We start from the raw sequence: 19,336 nt of genomic DNA, 5'->3' as shown, positions 1-19,336 counted from the left end.
AAAGCTGGGTCTCCAGGGCCCTCTTAGCTTTGGTGCGTCTCTTAACCCTGTCACAACTAGCACAATAAACAGCTATACTTGCTTCCGTTTCTATTTTTATTTAACACTGCGGCCAATGGCAGAAGCCCATTGGGCAAAGTAGAATACTACCACCAGGAACACATTCTGTATATTCTTCAAAAAACCCGGGATTGTAAGTTTCTTTTGGTCAGTTTTTTGGGAGGTAAACCAGAGCCCCACAAAAACGTATTACCAACACTTAATCAAATGTGATATTTCAGTTCCAAAGGATGAAAAAAATATGATACCCTCACCCCCACACCCTCTCAAAGAAGTGGGGTCCACATACAAAATTATTTTGGTCAGAGGCCCCCAACACCTACTAGGAGCCTATTGGGTTCTACCAGTTGCAATAAAAAATTTCCAAAGTGCCAAGCGTTCTCCAGGACCGCATCAGTAATGAGATATGATTAAAGTCAACATCGATTTTAAACTCTGGTGTAGTCCACACATTACACCGGATTGGTGTTAGGCCTGACTATAGTTAGTTATAGAGTCGTTGGAGCCTGACATCAGGTGGACTGTGGGTGATACTATATCAATGTCAACAAGTTTGGGTTCTAGAGGGATTCAACTTTCTGTTGAAACTTGGTGGTCAGCAGTCTCTATAAACTCAAGAAAAAAATAGTAATCTGGTTAAGGATCAAATTCAGGCTTGACCCTATCAGCCTGGTTACTGAGCTCTAGATCCGGCTGCACAGAGGCCGGAATCGGCTAGACTTCTGCACAGTCCGGCATGGTCATTGGCGGGACCCCAAAGGGTTCCTATGGACATGCTCATAGACAATGGTAGTGATGATCCATGGAAGGTGTGGGGCTGGAGTATTATTATACTCTACTAGGGAGAAAAAAGTATTGTGGAGGAAGTCCGCCAGGCATGATTTCCATGGTGTTCTGCAAATCAGCCATGTATCACCCTCATGCTACTGGATGTCTCAGCTGCTTTCAACACTGTCAATCATACTTCTTGACAACAGTCTCTAAAGTTTTTAAAGTATATTTCATCTGTGCCTTTCCAGTAAAAGAATTGGCTTGGTAGTTTGGTCTGCCCTGTTCCCATGATGCACTGGGCCAGGGACAGACTTATTTGCATGTAGCCAGGTTCTGAGCTGGGATGGTGCAGTGAGCTAAAAAACGGTGATGGAACAAGCCCTGATCTGTTGACTGGGTACGAGTGTTCTGCTTAATTCAGATACTCTGTCCATCACCACCCCTTTTTCTGAATCGTTTTGTCCACCATAAGCGTGGAAGGGTATGCTCAGACATGAGTCCCTTGCTCACTGCACCATCAGGATTCAAGCAAGCCGGGCCGAAGACGGCTGTAATGCCAGAAACAGGTCCCCGGAAGCTTGTTTCCTTTCCAGTAAAAGAATTGGCTTGGTAGTTTGGTCTGCCCTGTTCCCATGATGCACTGGGCCAGGGACAGACTTATTTGGATGTAGCCAGGTTCTGAGCTGGGATGCTGCAGTGAGCTAAAAAACGGTGATGGATCAAGCCCTGATCTGTTGACTGGGTACGAGTGTTCTGCTTAATTCAGATACTCTGTCCATCACCACCCCTTTTTCTGAATCGTTTTGTCCACCATAAGCGTGGAAGGGTATGCTCAGACATGAGTCCCTTGCTCACTGCACCATCAGGATTCAAGCAAGCCGGGCCAAAGACGGCTGTAATGCCAGAAACCGGGCCCCGGAAGCTTGTTTCCTTTCCAGTAAAAGAATTGGCTTGGTAGTTTAGTCTGCCCTGTTCCCATGATGCACTGGGCCAGGGACAGACTTATTTGCATGTAGCCAGGTTCTGAGCTGGGATGGTGCAGTGAGCTAAAAAACGGTGATGGCTCAAGCCCTGATCTGTTGACTGGGTACGAGTGTTCTGCTTAATTCAGATACTCTGTCCATCACCACCCCATTTTCTGAATCGTTTTGTCCACCATAAGCGTGGAAGGGTATGCTCAGACATGAGTCCCTTGCTCACTCTGCACCATCAGGATTCAAGCAAGCCGGGCCGAAGACGGCTGTAATGCCAGAAACCGGTCCCCGGAAGCTTGTTTCCTTTCCAGTAAAATAATTGGCTTGGTAGTTTGGTCTGCCCTGTTCCCATGATGCACTGGGCCAGGGACAGACTTATTTGCATGTAGCCAGGTTCTGAGCTGGGATGGTGCAGCGAGCTAAAAAACGGTGCTGGATCAAGCCCTGATCTGTTGACTGGGTACGAGTGTTCTGCTTAATTCAGATACTCTGTCCATCACCACCCCTTTTTCTGAATCGTTTTGTCCACCATAAGCGTGGAAGGGTATGCTCAGACATGAGTCCCTTGCTCACTGCACCATCAGGATTCAAGCAAGCCGGGCCGAAGACGGCTGTAATGCCAGAAACCGGTCCCCGGAAGCTTGTTTCCTTTCCAGTAAAAGAATTGGCTTGGTAGTTTGGTCTGCCCTGTTCCCATGATGCACTTGGCCAGGGACAGACTTATTTGCATGTAGCCAGGTTCTGAGCTGGAATGGTGCAGTGAGCTAAAAAACGGTGATGGATCAAGCCCTGATCTGTTGACTGGGTACGAGTGTTCTGCTTAATTCAGATACTCTGTCCATCACCACCCCCCTTTTTCTGATTTGTTTTGGACTGGACATCTTCCTTTTTGAATAGCCACACTCAAGCAACATGCACCCATTCGTTTGGCACAAAAGCTGCTTTTACAGACTTTCTAAGGAATCATCACTTAATCTGTGCCTATAAATGAATATCCCATTTTAGCTCATCTAATCCACTCCTTTAAGTTCACGTTTTAGATGAATGCCAACAATCCGTAGGCCATTAATAGGTGTGACGATAACTCTACCAGTGTTGAAGAGCAAATCAGGCTGTGTTTGGGGGCCATTCTGAAACAAATGAAAGTGGAACTCTGATAAAAACAGAGGTCCTTAACCTTGGGTGCTCCGCCACGCCTCCACCAACTGGCACTGACTGCTAGGTGCAGTTCCCATACCAGACTAATCCTTGCATGCCTCAGTGTTCTATTTTATTGCTCGACTTTCTCTGGTACCACCACGTTCCTTCATGTTGAACATCAGGAGGAAAATTCGGCCACGTTTACCTCCACGTCATTATAATTGGAAGATTTTTCAAATTTTAGTCATTCAGTAATTCATTAAGAAAAAACATAATTTTATAGAATCAGGTAGTTTGAAAAATGTATGAAGGTACATGAAAATGCTCTGCCCACACAATATGGCCTTGTAGCCTGCTGCTGAGGGCTATACTGGTTGTCTTGGGCCCTGAACCCAAGAGGGAGAGTGCCTTCAGCAACCAGTATAGCCCGAGGCAAAAAGGCTATAAGAACATTCCACTCACTGAGTGTAGAATGTTCTAAATTAAAAAGGAAGACACAAAAAGACAAACATTGGAATATTGTAGCAGAATGATTATACCAGCAATTATAAGCCGGGAGCTACTGCAGTGTCTTCAAAGGAGCTCTCTAAATTCCAATGCTCTAATAAATGATACATTACAACACTGAAACAGATATTTTCATTGTGTGTTGCCTTATGGGATGTTCCCTGAGTGTGTTACCTCAGCGAGTCCTTCACATTGAACATGCATCTGTATCCACTCGAGCCTGTCTGAATTCTCCTTTTCACGCACACCTTCATTGACCTGCGAACAAAGCTCCTCAGCCCGCTCGAGGGCAAACTTCAGGTAGCCCCTGTCTGGGTTATTTTCTGGAGTGTTTTCAATGATCTGAAGCAAATAATACAGAAAATCATATTTGGTCATATACTGAAAAGAAAAGGGTATTCTTCAATGAGACCATGGTAGAAATATGTGCAAAGACATTTTCAAACTTCCTCCAGATTCTTTGTACTAAACAGAGAGAGTATCATGATAATGCGAAGACCATCTCTTTTCAACCAGAAAAATAAAGGCGACTCAAACCATTGTCCCTCCCAGGATTGCCAAATAATATCCATCACACAGCCTAAGTATAACATTTTAGATTATTCTAGGTAACCTAAAGATGCAAGAGGGGGCTCGGCCTGCTGGTTTTATTATGTCTTTTAAGTATTCTGAACGCTTTGGAGATGAGTTCTGCTCAATAACAAATAACAGCACCACCATGTAGTTGACTGTCTTAAATAACTGCTAGTATTTAGAAATAAGTGCCAGTGCCAAGTCCCGTCAGACACCAGCAGAAATTAAGAGATGATTTGCATAAATCTCTATTGCTTTAACCCCTTCGACGCGGGTGACAAAGCCAGCTCGTCATGGGCGTTACCTGCGCTACTCGGATGACGAGCTGGCTTTGTCACAAAAGCCGCGAGTTTCAAAATTCAGCGCACAGCGGGAAAACCCGCTAGCGCGCATGTGGTTAATCAATTTATCTCAGACTTCTCCAACTATTAGCTCGTGAGCTACTGGTTGCTACTAAGCAGCCTAAAAGCAGCTCTCCTTTGGGAATCCCAGCCCAATACATTAGAAGCTTTTGCTTGGTTGCCTTAAAATATGCTTTGCAAAATTGACAAGCATGTATTTGAAATAAAAATTTGCGCATTTTTAGAACTCATAAGCTGATGTCTGGTTGGATTTCCAAAATATATTTAAACCTGATGTTTGACTTTTAAATCAAAAAACCCTGGAGAGACAGTTACCAATATTATTACCTTGGTGGCAGAGGCATTTTAGTTATGGTTTATGGTCTTCATGTATATACAATGTTGAGTCTTTCTAAATTGATAAAGCCTTTTTCACATTAATGCTGGCAACCCTGCCCGATGCATGAGGAGGTCACTGCCAGTGATCGTGTATGGGGTGTCCATTTTGTCTGACGTGGTCACAATTATACTATTAGTAGCTCGGTATTATTTTCAATTGACATAAGTAGCTCTTATTACAGCTCTTATTACTAACCCTGGGCGTAGTTCGCGAAGTAGCGCTACGCATAGCTACGCGAAGTGCACTAGGCCAGCTACGCGTATAACTATGTGATCAGCGTAGTACCCTGTTCGCGATGATTGCACAGTGCCGGTTGCTTGTCTGCACTGTGCAATCATTAAAAACGGCATCTTGCACAGTGCGAGCTGTCTTTTACCGTTGCTCGAGTAGATTTTTACTCGAGCAGCAGCTTTCTCGACGCGGACTACGTGGAGCATGCGCGACCACTAGAAATGAAAAACCTGACCTCGCCGTGTTGAGAATCTCGCCAGGAGGTTTATTTTCCACGCTCCCGATCGGCAACTTGATGTTGCTGATCGCGAACGAGGAAAAGTCTCACCGGGATGTCATTTTGCTTGCTCGCAGTCACCAACTTGACGTTGAGGACCGCGAGCAAGCAAAAAATGACCGCTGCGCTGCGCTGCGCTACGCGTGTTTGCACCGTGCTACGGCAGTTTGCGTAGTGCAAAGTAGTGCAAACTTCGCACACTAAGCGAGCGTAGTGTAGTGTAGTGTTTTGCCCATGGTTACCGTACTTATTACAGAAAAGTTTGCATACCCCTGATTTAGCTAATTGTGAAAACATTACCTAATATCTATGCATCAGTTTGCTTAGTTGAGTTCAAAGTGATCGTATCAAAACCTGGAGAAAGCGTTTTATGGACGGCAGTGAAATAACTAATAACTCACAGTAACCTCTAGTAAGGGTGACTAGTAACTTTCCCAATGCACAACACTTTGGGCACATTATTTCTGTGGCAATTGATTAATCCTATACTTTTAAATTTGTATACTGCTCCATGTGCCATATACTCACATTCTTTATGATAAGTGGGTAGCGAGTTATTCTCTGCATGGGTTTCAGTAAAAAGCTGGAAAGCGGCATTCCTTTACACCGTGGGTCAGTTGCCAGTTTCTGAGGGCCAATGAAGACAGAAAAGAATAAAAAGGCTGATAACACATTTAACCACCAGCAGTAAACAGCGCAGGACATAGGGATATCTCCATAGATTTATTTTCAACTAACATGTTGTTTAGTTGGGACATTAGAGAGACAGCACCTTGTGTTGGTCCTGCAATCCCCCTTAGTACAGGTGGAAATCTGAGCTATCATAACCCCAGCATCCTGCCCGCATGGCGAGTTCTCCAGACTACTGTGAGTAGTCCTGACATGCTTCTATATAGGACTGCAAGCCACCAAGAAAATTTCCCCTTATATCCCATAAATTCCACTTCTCAGCCTTCCTAGAAAGTTAGGCCATTTCATCCGCTATGAACTGAGGTCTTGGGATTAGGATGGTATTACCTCGCTTGGAGACTTGTTCCAGGATGGACAACTGTTATCCTTTCTTACCTTACAAATGCAGCACAACCTCCATGATGGTTAGTCCCTCACTTATGGCGCGATATGTCAGACTCTTAGATGGGCCGGAATGTTGGGAGATAGTGCACCTTCCGCTCATAAACTTATACACACCCTTCACATGACAGGAAGAAGTCGCATACACATTACCTAGCTGTCTGCAGCCCTGGTTGCCTACTCCCAGACAGCTCTACTGCTGCTAAGAGAATAATTTGGTAAGGCACTATATGATAAAGTATGGAGGAGAGACACAGAATACCCATGAAAGTTCTCCTGCAATTCTTGCCTGAAATTAATACAATTCTACATATTAGTTAGAGCATATCTATCCCCTAAACGGTAATCAAGAACCTTTCCTGGTGTTTCTAGCTCTTGGGAGAGATGTGGCTGCCAGGCAGCCACCCTGAAAGATATCTTATGGGACTCTTTCTGGGCTATGGTCTCTAACAAACACTCCAGAGGTAGGCTTCTGGGAGTTGGTGGCCCTGGGGACTACAAGCATTCAAAGAAACAGAAAATGGCCACCCAATTCTATGCCCTGACCTTAATAGTCGCAAAATGTACTATTACATTTAAGCAGAAAATCCCCACTCCCTTTCAAGCAGTACCTGGAGACATGCCTCGACTTCTCGGGCCACATCTGAGGCAGTGGCACTTCATAGGGAGAAAGCTACGGGCATACAATGTCGCCTGAGATCCCACATGTGGGAGAATTTTCTCTCAGGCCTGGAGATAACTCATGACAATTCATTTTCGCCGGCTAGCTCCCCATCAAGTCCAGCTTCCCTTTTCCGGGGAGGTGGGTCCCCTCCTCCCAAATCAAACATGAAGAGCCCTGATTAACAGAACTCGTCCCCACACATGCAGCCATACTACTACCCCCAACTCTTTCCAGACAGCTATTAGCTTCAGGCTCCGCCCCTCATCTCCAGAGTTCCAGTTTTGAATATAACCTTTATGCTTCCTGTCAAGCCAATAGCCCCCATCCTTTGCGACAGGTAGATAAGGCCATAAACATCTCCCTTGGACACACCAGGCCTCCTCCACATCACCCCTCTGGTCTCCCCTCTCCAGTTCGGCTTGACGCAACACACACTTTTTATGACTACCTGTTCTATGGGTTGTGATTATACATGTCGCCATAAACTGTTGACTCTCCGTTGGGGTTGCAAACCATAATAGGCCAGATATGTTTTTAGTTTCTTTACAACTAGTGATAAGGACATCATTGTTCTTAATATTCTTAACTGTTAATTTTTTTCTAAAAATCAATAACAAAATATTTAAAAAGAAAAAAAAAACAGATCCTTAGGTTGATATCACCATGCAGTTCTCAAAGTGAACTTTGGTGTACTATCTAACCTTGGCATTATTCTAGGGACCATGGCCTAAACATTCACAAACATCTATCACAGTATACAGGAAACTACATTTTAAGTGTTAGAGGTACAGAGATCGTGGTACTGAAGACTGACTCTGAATCACTGATGACAAACAAAAGATATTGTTACGAATTCTTAACACACAATTGTTAAAAAAACTTTTTTTACTGTAATCCTATCCTTTTCTATTGATGTGGAGTACAACCACAGCAACAAAGCCTCCAGGTACCAATAACCGGTAGGGTCATGATGTTGCTATGCTAACAAGTCATATGAGCACAGACTTAGGGCCTGACTGACATTTCAGTGGACAGGATACTTTGTTGCAAATATGATGGCTATCCCATCCGCTGTATTACAAGTACCTTAGGATATATTGCTTTTGTAATACGGCAGAGGGAATATCTGTCACGTGTGTGATGGAATATCCTGTCTGCTCAAATATAAATGATGCCCATAGTCCTCAATAGCTTTCTAAAGATGGCGGGAGTTACAAATCGGACATACCTCATAACAAAATGAAAAGTATAAACTTTGTCTTCAACGTCCACTTGGCTTTAACATCATTCAACAAACATTTTCTAATCTCCTGAAATGGATTTTATTGCAGTTTGCGAAATGTGATGCAAGTGTGCACAGATGCATGACTTTGTAAAATATAAATGAAGATGCTAAATTTCTTACTGGAGACATACCACCCATCCATAAGCCCCTATTTTCACAAGATGAAATACACAATAATCTCTAATTTGAGAGATCTCCAAAGTCAAGACCCCGGCTGGGTTGACTTGTCACACTACATTCAGATGTAATTTTAGATAGCATTTGACCGGGTATATCACACATTAGGTAAGTAAGTACAAGATTTAAGTCCCACTGGGGCATCACAAAAGGAACATGTGTGTGATGCCCTTCAAAAACCTATTTACAATGGGGGACTTGAACAAGGAAGGCTGATCAGGTAGCCGTAAGAAGGCGGAAAGGGCAGAAAGGTACCCTTTGATAGTGCCCAGAACAGAGCCCTGCTGGGCAAGAGAAAGAAGAAAGAGGAAAACCTCAGAAAGGGGTGCAGAGTGTGGGTCCACAGCCTTTGCTGTGCACCATGCCACAAATCTGTTCCACCTGCAGGCGTATACCGACTTTGTGGAGGGACGCCTGGCTGCCAGAATGACATCACAGACTACGGGAGGCAAGTCAAATGGCCTCAACTGCCGCCGCTCAATCTCCAGGCTTGTAGGTGGAGACTGGACAGGTTCAGGTGCAGAACCGTCCCCTGCTGCTGCGACAGAAGGTCCTCCCGAAGAGGGAGACGAATCGGGGGATCGACTGACATGCTGAGTAGCTCGGGATACCAGTATCTTCGTGCCCAGTCCGGAGCCACAAGAATAACCTGGGCCCGGTCGCGCCTGATCTTCTTAAGCACTCTGGGCAGAAGTGGTATAGGCGGAAAGGTGTACAATAGACCGCAACTCCACTCGCGACGAAAGTCGTCTCCGAGCCAGTGCCGCCTTGGAAATTCCAACGCGCAGAACTGAGGACATTGCGCGTTCTCTTCTGTGGCGAATAGATCTAACCAAGGCTCTCCCCATTGCTGAAAGAGGCCTTGCGCCAGGTCCGACTTCAGACGCCATTCGTGATCCATCATGCACCGACTGCTGAGTTCGTCTGCCCTGGCATTCAGAGAACCTGCCAGTTGTTGAACCACCAAGGTCACGCCCTGATGTTCCAGCCACTGCCAGAGGCGGAGAGCCTCCTGGCATAGGGTCCAAGACCCCACCCCGCCCTGTTTGTTGCAGTACCACATGGCGGTGGTGTTGTCCGTGAACACCTGCACTACACTCCCTCAGACAGAGGGGAGGAATGCCTTCAGTGCTAGTCGGATCGCCAGCAGCTCCAAAAGGTTGATATGGAGCCGGGACTCCGCCGGAGATCAGAGGCCTCTGATCTCCGCCTCTCCCATGTGGCCTCCCCAGCCCTGGAGGGACGCGTCTGTCACAACCACGTGCTCCGGGTGGGGTAGGGAGAGGGATCTGCCACTGACCCAATCGTGGTCCGTGAGCCACCACTGCAACTGTCTTGCAGTGCCCACCGAGAACAAGACATGATCGGACAAGTTGCCCTAATGCTGGGCCCACTGAAACTTCAGGTGCTACTGCAGAGCCCGCATCCGCCACCGGGCGTGATGCACCAGAAGGATGCAGGAGGCCATCAGCCCCAGAAGCCACAGCGTCAACCTGACCGAGATTCGGGATAAAGGCTGAAAGATCGGAATCAGAGCCTGAATATCCCGAACCCGCTGTTCAGGAGGATAAACCCGAAACTGCGCCGAGTCTAGAACTGCTCCGATGAAGAGGAGCTTCTGAGAGGGACACAGGTACGACTCCGGCACGTTGATGGAGAACCCCAGCAAGTGCAGGAGGTCGGCCGTAGTCTGGAGGTGGCTGACGACTGTCTGGGGCGAGCCCGCCTTCAACAACCAGTCGTCGAGGTAGGGGAAGACTGACACCCCTAACCTGCGCAGATGAGCTGGGACCACCGCCATCACCTTCGTGAACACCCGTGGGGCGCTGGTAAGGCCGAAGGGGAGCACGGTAAACTGAAAGTGCTCGTGGCCTACCGTGAACCGCAGGTAACGCCGGTGGGCCGGCAGGACAGGGATGTGAAAATAAGCATCCTGCAAGTCCAACGCTACCAGCCAGTCTCCAGGGTCCAGGGCAGCTAAGACCTGAGCCAAAGTCAACATCTTGAACTTCTCCTTCCGGAGGAAGCCGATGACGTTCCGTAGGTCCAAGATAGGGCGTAGGCTCACTTTGCCCTTCTTGGGTACCAGAAAGTAGTGGGAGTAACAACCACACCCTACTTCTGGCCCAGGAACGCGCTCGATGGCCCCCTTGGCCAAGAGGGCCGTGACTTCCTCTTGCAGAAGTTACAAGTGATCCCCCGACACGCGGTGGAATTGCGGTGGCATGGCTGGAGGGGTCGCCTCGAAGGGGAGGGAGTAGCCCCTTCGGACGATCTGCAGCACCCACCTGTCCGATGTGACAGTGCGCCAGTGGGAGAGGTGATGGCGAACCCTGCCCCCCACTGGCGTCACATGGGCCTGAAAACTCGACTAGGAAGGTTTTGAGGCAGGTGCTCCGGAGGGATGTGTGGACTGGCCTCGGCGTTGTCCCCGACCGCCGTCACGGTGGTTTCCACGGCTGCCACCGCGCTGTTGAACATTCTGCGGTGCGTGGCTGGCAGCACGTGTGGGGGCGCCCCTTCCGTGGCCACGAAAGGAGCGAAAGGAACCCGATTGCTGGCGTGTGGCCGAGAGGCCCAAGGACTTGGCCGTAGCCCTTAAAACGCTCAAGCGCATGGTCTGCCTTGTCGTCAAAGAGGCGACTGCCATCGAACGGCATGTCCAGAAGTGTGGCCTGGACATCGGCCGAAAAGTTGGCGGACCTCAACCAGGCGTGGCGTCGAACCGCCACTGTCGTTGCCATCGCCCTGCCCAGTATCCAGCCCACACCGGATGGAATATCTCGCTGCATCTCGGCCCTCCACAAGGGCTTGGGCGAATTTAGCCCGGACCTCCTCCGGACATTGTGGCAGCACGTCCGCGACAGTGTCCCACAGGGTGTGGGTGTAGCGGCCCAAGAGACACGCGGTATTGACAGACCGCAGACCCAAACTCAGGGACGAGAACACTTTCTTCCCAAATTGTTCATATCTCTTGGATTCCCGATCGGGCGGAGCCGTCGGGAATGCGGTCCGGGAAGTAGAGGCCTGGATAAACAGGCTCTCGGGGGTAGGATGGGTGGACAAAAAGCAAGGGTCACCCGTGGCCGGGCGGTAGCGTCTGGCCATGTTCCTATCCACAGGCGGACCTGTGGCGGGCTTGGACCAAGTGCCCACAAGAACGTCACACAAGGCCTCATTGAACGGTAATAGAGGCTTACTGGAGCTTGCCTGCGGTTTGAGTACCTCAGTGAGGAGGTTTGTCCTCACGGCCGCGACGGGGAGCTCAAGGTTTAAGGCCTTGGCCGCCCTCGTCAACACTACACTATAAGCAGCCCCCTCCTCCGTAGCCACGGTGGGAGGGGAGACAAATCCAGTGTCTGGCGAGGTGTCAATACCACTGGCCTCCCCAAGCTCATATGTCCAGTCCTCTTGAGACTGGCACTCCAGTGCCAGAGGGTCCTCAGACCCCTCCCAGTCACCCCCGTCACCCGTCTCCTGAAAAACAGGTGCAACAGACAGGGCCTCCTCATGGAAATAAAAATCTCCGAAGGCCGTCGGAAGCGGCGTCCAGCGGCGCCGTTCGGCGCCAGAGTCGGACTGAAGGGAAGATTGGGGATGGCGTCCAGAGTGGGCGCCGGGGGCGACACCCGCGGGGCCGGCGCCGGTGAGGTCGACCGGCGACGGCCCGGATCCGGAAGCGGATCCGGTGAGGTCCTGCGGCACCGGGACCGAAGTCGCCGGCGGTGTCGGGGCCGAGGCACCAGACGGCGTCGGGCCGAAGCACCCGACCAGCTAGGGCCTCCAGCCGGGACTGTCGGGCCCGGAGGCGCCGCAAAACCCGACTGAGGAGGAAGGGACCTCATGGCCATGAGGTACCGCTTGATCTCCTCCGGCGACGCGCCGTGCCCAGGGACCCGAAGGTGTGGGGCAGGTGGCGAAGCTTGCGATTCCCCCGAATCACCCGAATCCCCGTCCGCATCGTGCGAGCGTCGGGGTGGGTCGGAGGAACGATGACGTCTCTCCGACCTCTTATGCCTCTTACCTGAGGACTTGGATCCTGACGACCGATATCCACTCCCGGAGCTGCGATGACTCCGACCCCACGACCGGTCCCTCGACCTCCCGTGGGACCGGCACCTGGAACGGCGCGGGCCGACTGCCGGAGCTCGAGTCGCTTGCGAGACCGCTCCCGTCTAGCTTTAGACGTCAGGGCCCGGCAGTCGGAGCAGGTGCGGTCGTCGTGGTCGAGGCCTAAACACTTCAGGCCCCGCGATGGGGGTCGGTAACCGACATCAGTCGGTCGCACTTCGAGCAGGGTTTGAACCCGGGCATCCCTACCGGCACCGTTAGAGTCGAAGACTCGAGTAGAGAACTGATCAAAAAGATCAAAAAGTTTAGTCCAAAAATGACTAGGGGTAGAGCTTCTCCAGATCTGCTGGTGCGGAAAAAAGAAGAACTGACGTCAGCGCGCATTGGCGGCGTCTAAGTACTTCGACGACGTCATTCCGGCGCTAACGACGCCGACGACGGACGCGGCGCCGCGGACGTCTCCCGACACGCAGGGGTTTTGCTACGCAAAAAAATTCTGGATCCAGTCTGACGCCTGGGGATATTCTAAGGTAAGGAATCTATCACTAACGTGTCTCTTTCAGATATACCCTATACAGATATAACAGGTTCAATATATTAAATATATTAAATGGATTGGATGATTGTGATTGAAGTCCACAGAATAGAGGGGATGGGGGCAGTGGAACACATACATTCAGTACGGAGGGCATTGACGAGGAAGATGAGGTAGAGGGAGATCACAGGGCTAACAGCATAAGTTGTGTAACACGCCCACCTATGGGGGGGACTAATATAGCCCGTTACATTCGGCCAGTATGTGGCACTTTAGTATCACAAAATAAAGATGTAAACTTATGTCACGCTGACCCCAAAAATACAGAGACAGTTACGGTCTCGGGGGCCAATTTGTGTGACACTGAAGTTACGTCCGACCCAAATACTGATTTTACTAGAAAGGGAGAAATAGTTAAAACTAAACATAGAGTAGGCATTAGAAATCATATAAATAGTCCTATAGGACAAACAGAAGTAGTTGCCAGGGGTTTACATGATAATCCTCAGAGACCCATGGGGTCTATTGACCCTTCAGGATCTACCATTCTTCACGGGGAACCACGCCTATGGCGCAATCAGGCTCAAAATGAAACATCCAACGTCCCGGGTGGACAGTTCTTAGTATCCTGGAACGTGGCAGGTCTCAGGAACAAGATGGCCTCCAGGGACTGGGCTGACTTTATCGATAATTATATGATAGTTACCATGCAGGAAACCTGGGCAGTTGAACCCCAAAATAGATTAGGATATCTACAATTCGCGATAGCCGCAACCCATTCTAACAAGGGAAGGCCAATGGGGGGTCTGACAACATAGGTCAAGCAGGATGATAGATACACAACAACTCAGTTAGTAACTAATTCCAAAGATATATTGGTGGTAAAGTTAAAATCCCCTGTGTTTGGTGAATTAATAATTTTCAACGTGTATGCCAGGGGAAAACCAGGAGGGAAATCGTCAGAGACAGTTGAGGCACTGGGCCACTATGTGAGAACATGGAGGGGAAACGCAAATGTTCTAATATGTGGAGACTTTAATTGTTCCTTTGAGCCCTTGGATCAAAGTGATTTAGAACTCACAGAGGCAGAAGATATCTGCTGGCAAATCCCCCCACTTAACATACCCCCAATAAAGAGGTGGACTCAAGCAGCTCTCCAACTCAAGACCTTCAGTCTTGAGTGCGGGCTTAGAGCGGTAAACGGGAGAACACAAGGGGATAGGCAGGGCAATCCCACATTTAATAACAGTTTGAGTACAAGTAGAATAGATTACATCCTAGTGAACTTGGAATTTTGGTAGTCTATATGTGATATGACCATAATCCAAAGAATAGAGAGTGATCATAACCCACTCAGCCTAGAGATACAGCTCCTTAAGGGCCAGGGAAAAGCCGAAATAGAAACAATGGGTGACATTGTCCTGGCAAACGATACACGGCGGCTGAGATGGGCCGAGTGTTTGGGTAATTCTCACTCTATTGCAGAAATGGACGCCCTGGTAAAGGCCGCTACTGCAGATCTACAGGGTTATTCATCCAAGGATGACTACGAGACCAGGGTGACTCATATTCAAACGACCCTTTTTTTAAAACTCAGCACATTTTTTAGTAAGTCAAGTAAAAATCCTTTGCGTAAACGTAGACGGAAACCCGATTCTTGGTACAACAAAAATTGTAGGTTAGCATATAAATCCCTAGCACTAGCGGTGCGAACCACTGACAGGGAGGCGATACAGGGCGCTAGACGACACTACAAAAAAACACAACAAGAGGCAATAAAAGCTTGGGACAGTAATTATTGGGAAGAATTATATGAGGCCAGTAAGTCCAGAGACATGACTGGTTTCTGGAACTTAGTGAGATGGGGCAAGGGGAATCAAAAACCGCAGCCCGTTAATTCTGTCCCTCCAGAATGCTGGATATCGCATTTTAAGTCCCAGTTTGCTAACACAAATAGTGTACCTATAGATGCTCTGTATTATATTAGTAATTGCATATCTACAACTGCACTAGTGTTCAGTCGGAGAGACGTTGAATGTGCTCTCAACTCAATACCAAGAGGTAGAGCCCCGGGCCAAACAAAATTCCAGCAGACCTTTTTTTACACAGCAAAGAGGTCTGGGTCCCATACATTGAACTGCTGGCAAATGCTATTGCCAGGGGCTCGACCTTGCTGGAACTATGGAGGGGAGCCGAAATCATACCAATTTTTTAAAAAGGTGATCGTGCAGATCCTGCTAACTACAGGCCAATCAGCCTCATAGCATGTATTCAAAAGGTAATGGCCAGGATGGTTCTTCTCAGGATCCAGAATTGGATAGAGGAGTCGGGGTCATGTCTACGCTTCAGGCTGGCTTCCGCCCCTCCACTAGTACAGTGGACCAAGTTTTTAGGTTTTCAACAATATACTGGAAATGGGTGATTCTTGGGGGCGGCACACCATATGCAGCCTTTGTCGATTTGAAAGCGGCATTCGACCTCGTGCCACGAGATAGGCTGTGGAGAGCGCTTCATGAACAAGGCATGCCACATGAACTCCTCACAGTTTTGATTAAATTTCACGAAAATAATTACACGCAGGTTAGATGGGGAAACCAGAGCCAAGTCACAGACAGATTTCCAACAGAAAGGGGTGTCAGACAAGGGTGCGTATTGGCACCAACACTATTCACGCTATACATTAACCGGGTTATAGATTATTATAGGGATGCACACACAGACGCACCCAAACAAAATGGCATTCCAGTTCCCCTGTTAATGTTTGCAGATGACACCCTTTTAATTTCCAAAACACAAGAAGGGCTCCAGAAAGCAATTGGGTGTTTTGAAAAATTCTGTAATGACTATGGCCTAGTTATAAACGAGTCTAAGACAAAATTTATGGTAATGCACAGGCACAGGAAGATAAGGGGCAGAGTTTTCATGAATGGTGAATTGCTAGAACAGACAGACAGCTTTAGCTATCTGGGCATTACATTGGGATCACGGCTAGAGTGGAAGCCACACATGTCTTATCTAATAACTAAGCATGCACAATTGGCAGGTGTTTTACTGAGAGAGTTTAAGTCCTCAGTTACAAAACCAATAGCCCCAGTACTTAAAATATATGACACAAAAGTGAGATCTTCTATGTTATATGGGGCGGAATTGTGGGGGGTTTCCGATGTTACGGCCTTAAAAAATACACAAAATAAATTTTTGCAATGCATAACAGGGCTCCCACAATCAACACCAATTGTACCACTGTATATGGACCTGGGCTGTCACAAAATACAGGACATATGCAGCTTCAGACCAATTGCTTATTGGAGGAGACTATGGGTCACGCCCGAACTCTCTCATTACGCTCTAGCGCTTCTGGAAACACGAAATATGGACTCTGGGGGGAAAATACTGTGGTTCAGGAAGGTTAAATCCTTACTTAAGGCCTTAGGGATGGGGGATTTATGGGAAAAACCTGAGGAGAATATCTTCCCATCCAAACAAACTTTGAAAGAGGCTTACTGGGCACATGTAACCCAAGAGGAGTTCCAGAAACATACCGCTCCATCGCTCACTAGGGTTTTTTTTGGAGCAGAAACACATCCCTGTGTATGAGAGATATTGGGACCTTATCACAATACCATATGACAGGAAATTGTTCCATCAGTTTAGGGCAGGAAACCTTCCAATTAACACATTCACTAGTAAATGGTCGAGTAACACAGATGATCAAATGTGTCCTTTCTGTTTAGTGCACTCTGAAAGCATAGCTCATGTGCTGTTTGTGTGCCCAATGTACAAAGCTCCTCACCACAAATGGATCAGGCTGATCTGTATACAAAAGGGTATCCAAAGTGGGACTGTAGCACTCAGAATTCTCAAAACCGATTGCTCTGAAAGTGTGGCGGTTGCGCTTGCAAAATTTTTAAAGTGGACGTGGCTAATACGAAGGGACAAGCTTAAAGCATTGCAGCCTCCATAAATACAATCTGATAATTACGCAGGAAAACAAATGGTATTAATAATAATGATTTTATTAAACACATTATTATTTTTTTTTTTTTAACTAGTCGTGTCGAAACACTCAATGTGTGGATAATATCAATTGGATGATTAAGTGATGTATTCCCTTGTAAATATCTAATATGGATGTAATAATGATGAAATGTTCATTTTAATATGTTTATGTATGTCTTTTATGACTAAAAGTCGAAATAAAGACTTATTTGAATTTGATATAACAGGTCACCGAAGAGTTCAGTGACCACACACAACTGATAGTAGAGTTTGATTATAAGGTCACAGAGCTCCAAAATGAATTGCAATAATGTATTTATTGGTGTACGGTTTAGATATGCTTATATCCTTATCAAGAAAGACCCCTATCAAAGCCCTTGATCCTTTCCTTATTAGGGGTCATTTACACCCCGCAGTGAATTGCAAGGTAAAATCATAGAACACAAATTACTTTTTTAATGACCTTACCGATTTTGAGATAAGACATTGTACAAGAGATAGGTGAAATAAACAGTAGTATTTAGCTACGGTCTCAGTAGCTGTTTTTACAAAAGGGTAGTGCTGTTTTACTACTATTCTCGAAAAGCCACACAAATGATTAAAACAAAAGTTTTTCCAAACGTGATGGACCACAGAGAAGAATCTGATGAGAATACCTTTAAATAGTCCTTGAACTCTGGCTCTTCATCTGTCTTCTGCTGAAGTAAGGCCGCCCCGTTGAGTTGACAGCTGCAGAACCGGATGTAGGCCTGCATGTGCAGGAGTTCTGTGGCCAGGATGTCGCCAATCATCTGCACTGGCATGTTCTCACCTTCCGTCTTCTTACGAACGCTCAGAGCTCTGGTAGACAGGTTTCAAAGTAAGCATTGTTTTCATGTTTAGGTCTTACTCATGTATACAACCAGGAAAGAATTTTAAAGAATGAGGAAGCGAACATGAGACAATACATCACAATATAGAATTGGCCAAATTTGTCCACAACATTTACTGGTTTAAATGACACGTGGACCAAACAACATGTTTGAATGATACCTATCCCTTTACTTTTAATGATTCATCACTAACTGGTTACGAGCAACAAATGTTGTTTTGTGTCCTCTCGACAGAAAGGCCTTTACCAATTTCTAATTGTAAATTTCCCTCATCTACAATACATCACTAGGCATATGATACCCAGAAAAAGTACAATGGAAACACATCATCTTAATAAAAGGTTTTAAAACCCATGCATTTCCTGAGGAGCACAGTAACATTTATAGATTTCTATAAGTGAGACTGAAAAAACATGCTGGAGACACCTCTGAATCACTATTTTTCAGTTTGTGTGATGCTAGGACCATAAAATAACACCAATGCATCCAAGACTGACCAGGATCCTAAAGGAAGAACGCCTTACCCTTGATAAACTTGGATCTTAAAGTTTTTATTGACCTAGAAATGGTCATTCACGGGTGGATGTCGGTTACATTACTCAGTAAACAAAGTACTAAATGCTGACTTTTTTTGTAAATTCTAAATCACAGCAGGGATGTCTCAGCCTTTCAATGCCATTTGAAAAATCCTTCAAAGTGAGTAGCATGCTGTGGCCAATCATATCTTCGCTAGTGCAGCGGTTCCCAGAATTTTGACTTCTGGGGACCTTCACTTAATCATTACTAGAACCCGGGGACCCCCACTCAATCACTATTGGAATTCGGGGACCCACAAGAGTCATTACTGAAAGCCGGGGACCCAGGCCCTAGCATTGTTGATGAAGTGGACTGTAAAACATTACACACAAAATTCAGAAAAAAAACATACATCAAACAAATACACAAATGGTGACACATTTTATTTAATTAGCAAACATAAATATATTTAAAAAAGTAACATTCAATTTTAATAGAAAGATTGGAGCTTTTGTAAATTCGATTGAGGCCACTCATTGTCTATTATGTATTTTGTTTGAGGCGCCTGCATTGCTCCCACAAATCAATCTGAGGATACTAATTTAATTTTTAGCCTCCAATTTCAAATTCCTTCACATTTAGAATTCGTTTTAAACTTTAAATTGTACACTTAGCTTATTTATTTACTTCACTTAATTAATCTGTTAAGATGAAGCAATTTAAAGTAGTTGCGGACCCTCTGAGGCGGTTTCGCGGACCCCCATGGGTCCCCGGACCACAGTTTGGGAACCACTACGCTAGTGGATTCATAAAAAAAAGGCTGCCCCCTCACACCTCCTTAATTCTCATTCCTTATGAACTACAAGGTCACA

The 19,336-nt window shown here is 46.8% G+C and overlaps 1 protein-coding gene across 4 annotated transcripts in view; it reads right to left on the bottom strand.

The window, feature by feature from the left end:
* The window catches only part of ITSN2 (intersectin 2), a 1,355,209-nt gene that overhangs the window by 39,096 nt on the left and 1,296,777 nt on the right, over positions 1-19,336 (bottom strand). For all 4 annotated transcript variants that reach the window (XM_086926255.1, XM_086926257.1, XM_086926256.1 and 1 more), the window contains 3 exons: positions 17,733-17,916; positions 5,803-5,901; positions 3,627-3,794 (listed from right to left, as the gene is read on the bottom strand). In XM_086926255.1, the coding sequence (XP_086782381.1) occupies positions 3,627-3,794; positions 5,803-5,901; positions 17,733-17,916 (451 nt within the window). The remainder of the gene's footprint in view (positions 1-3,626; positions 3,795-5,802; positions 5,902-17,732; positions 17,917-19,336) is intronic.

This window comes from Lissotriton vulgaris, chromosome 6 (genome assembly GCF_964263255.1).
Source record: "Lissotriton vulgaris chromosome 6, aLisVul1.2, whole genome shotgun sequence".
Taxonomy (NCBI): Eukaryota; Metazoa; Chordata; class Amphibia; order Caudata; family Salamandridae; genus Lissotriton; species Lissotriton vulgaris.
Note: the sequence above shows the minus strand (reverse complement) of the source record. Positions and strands in the feature narration are given on the sequence as shown.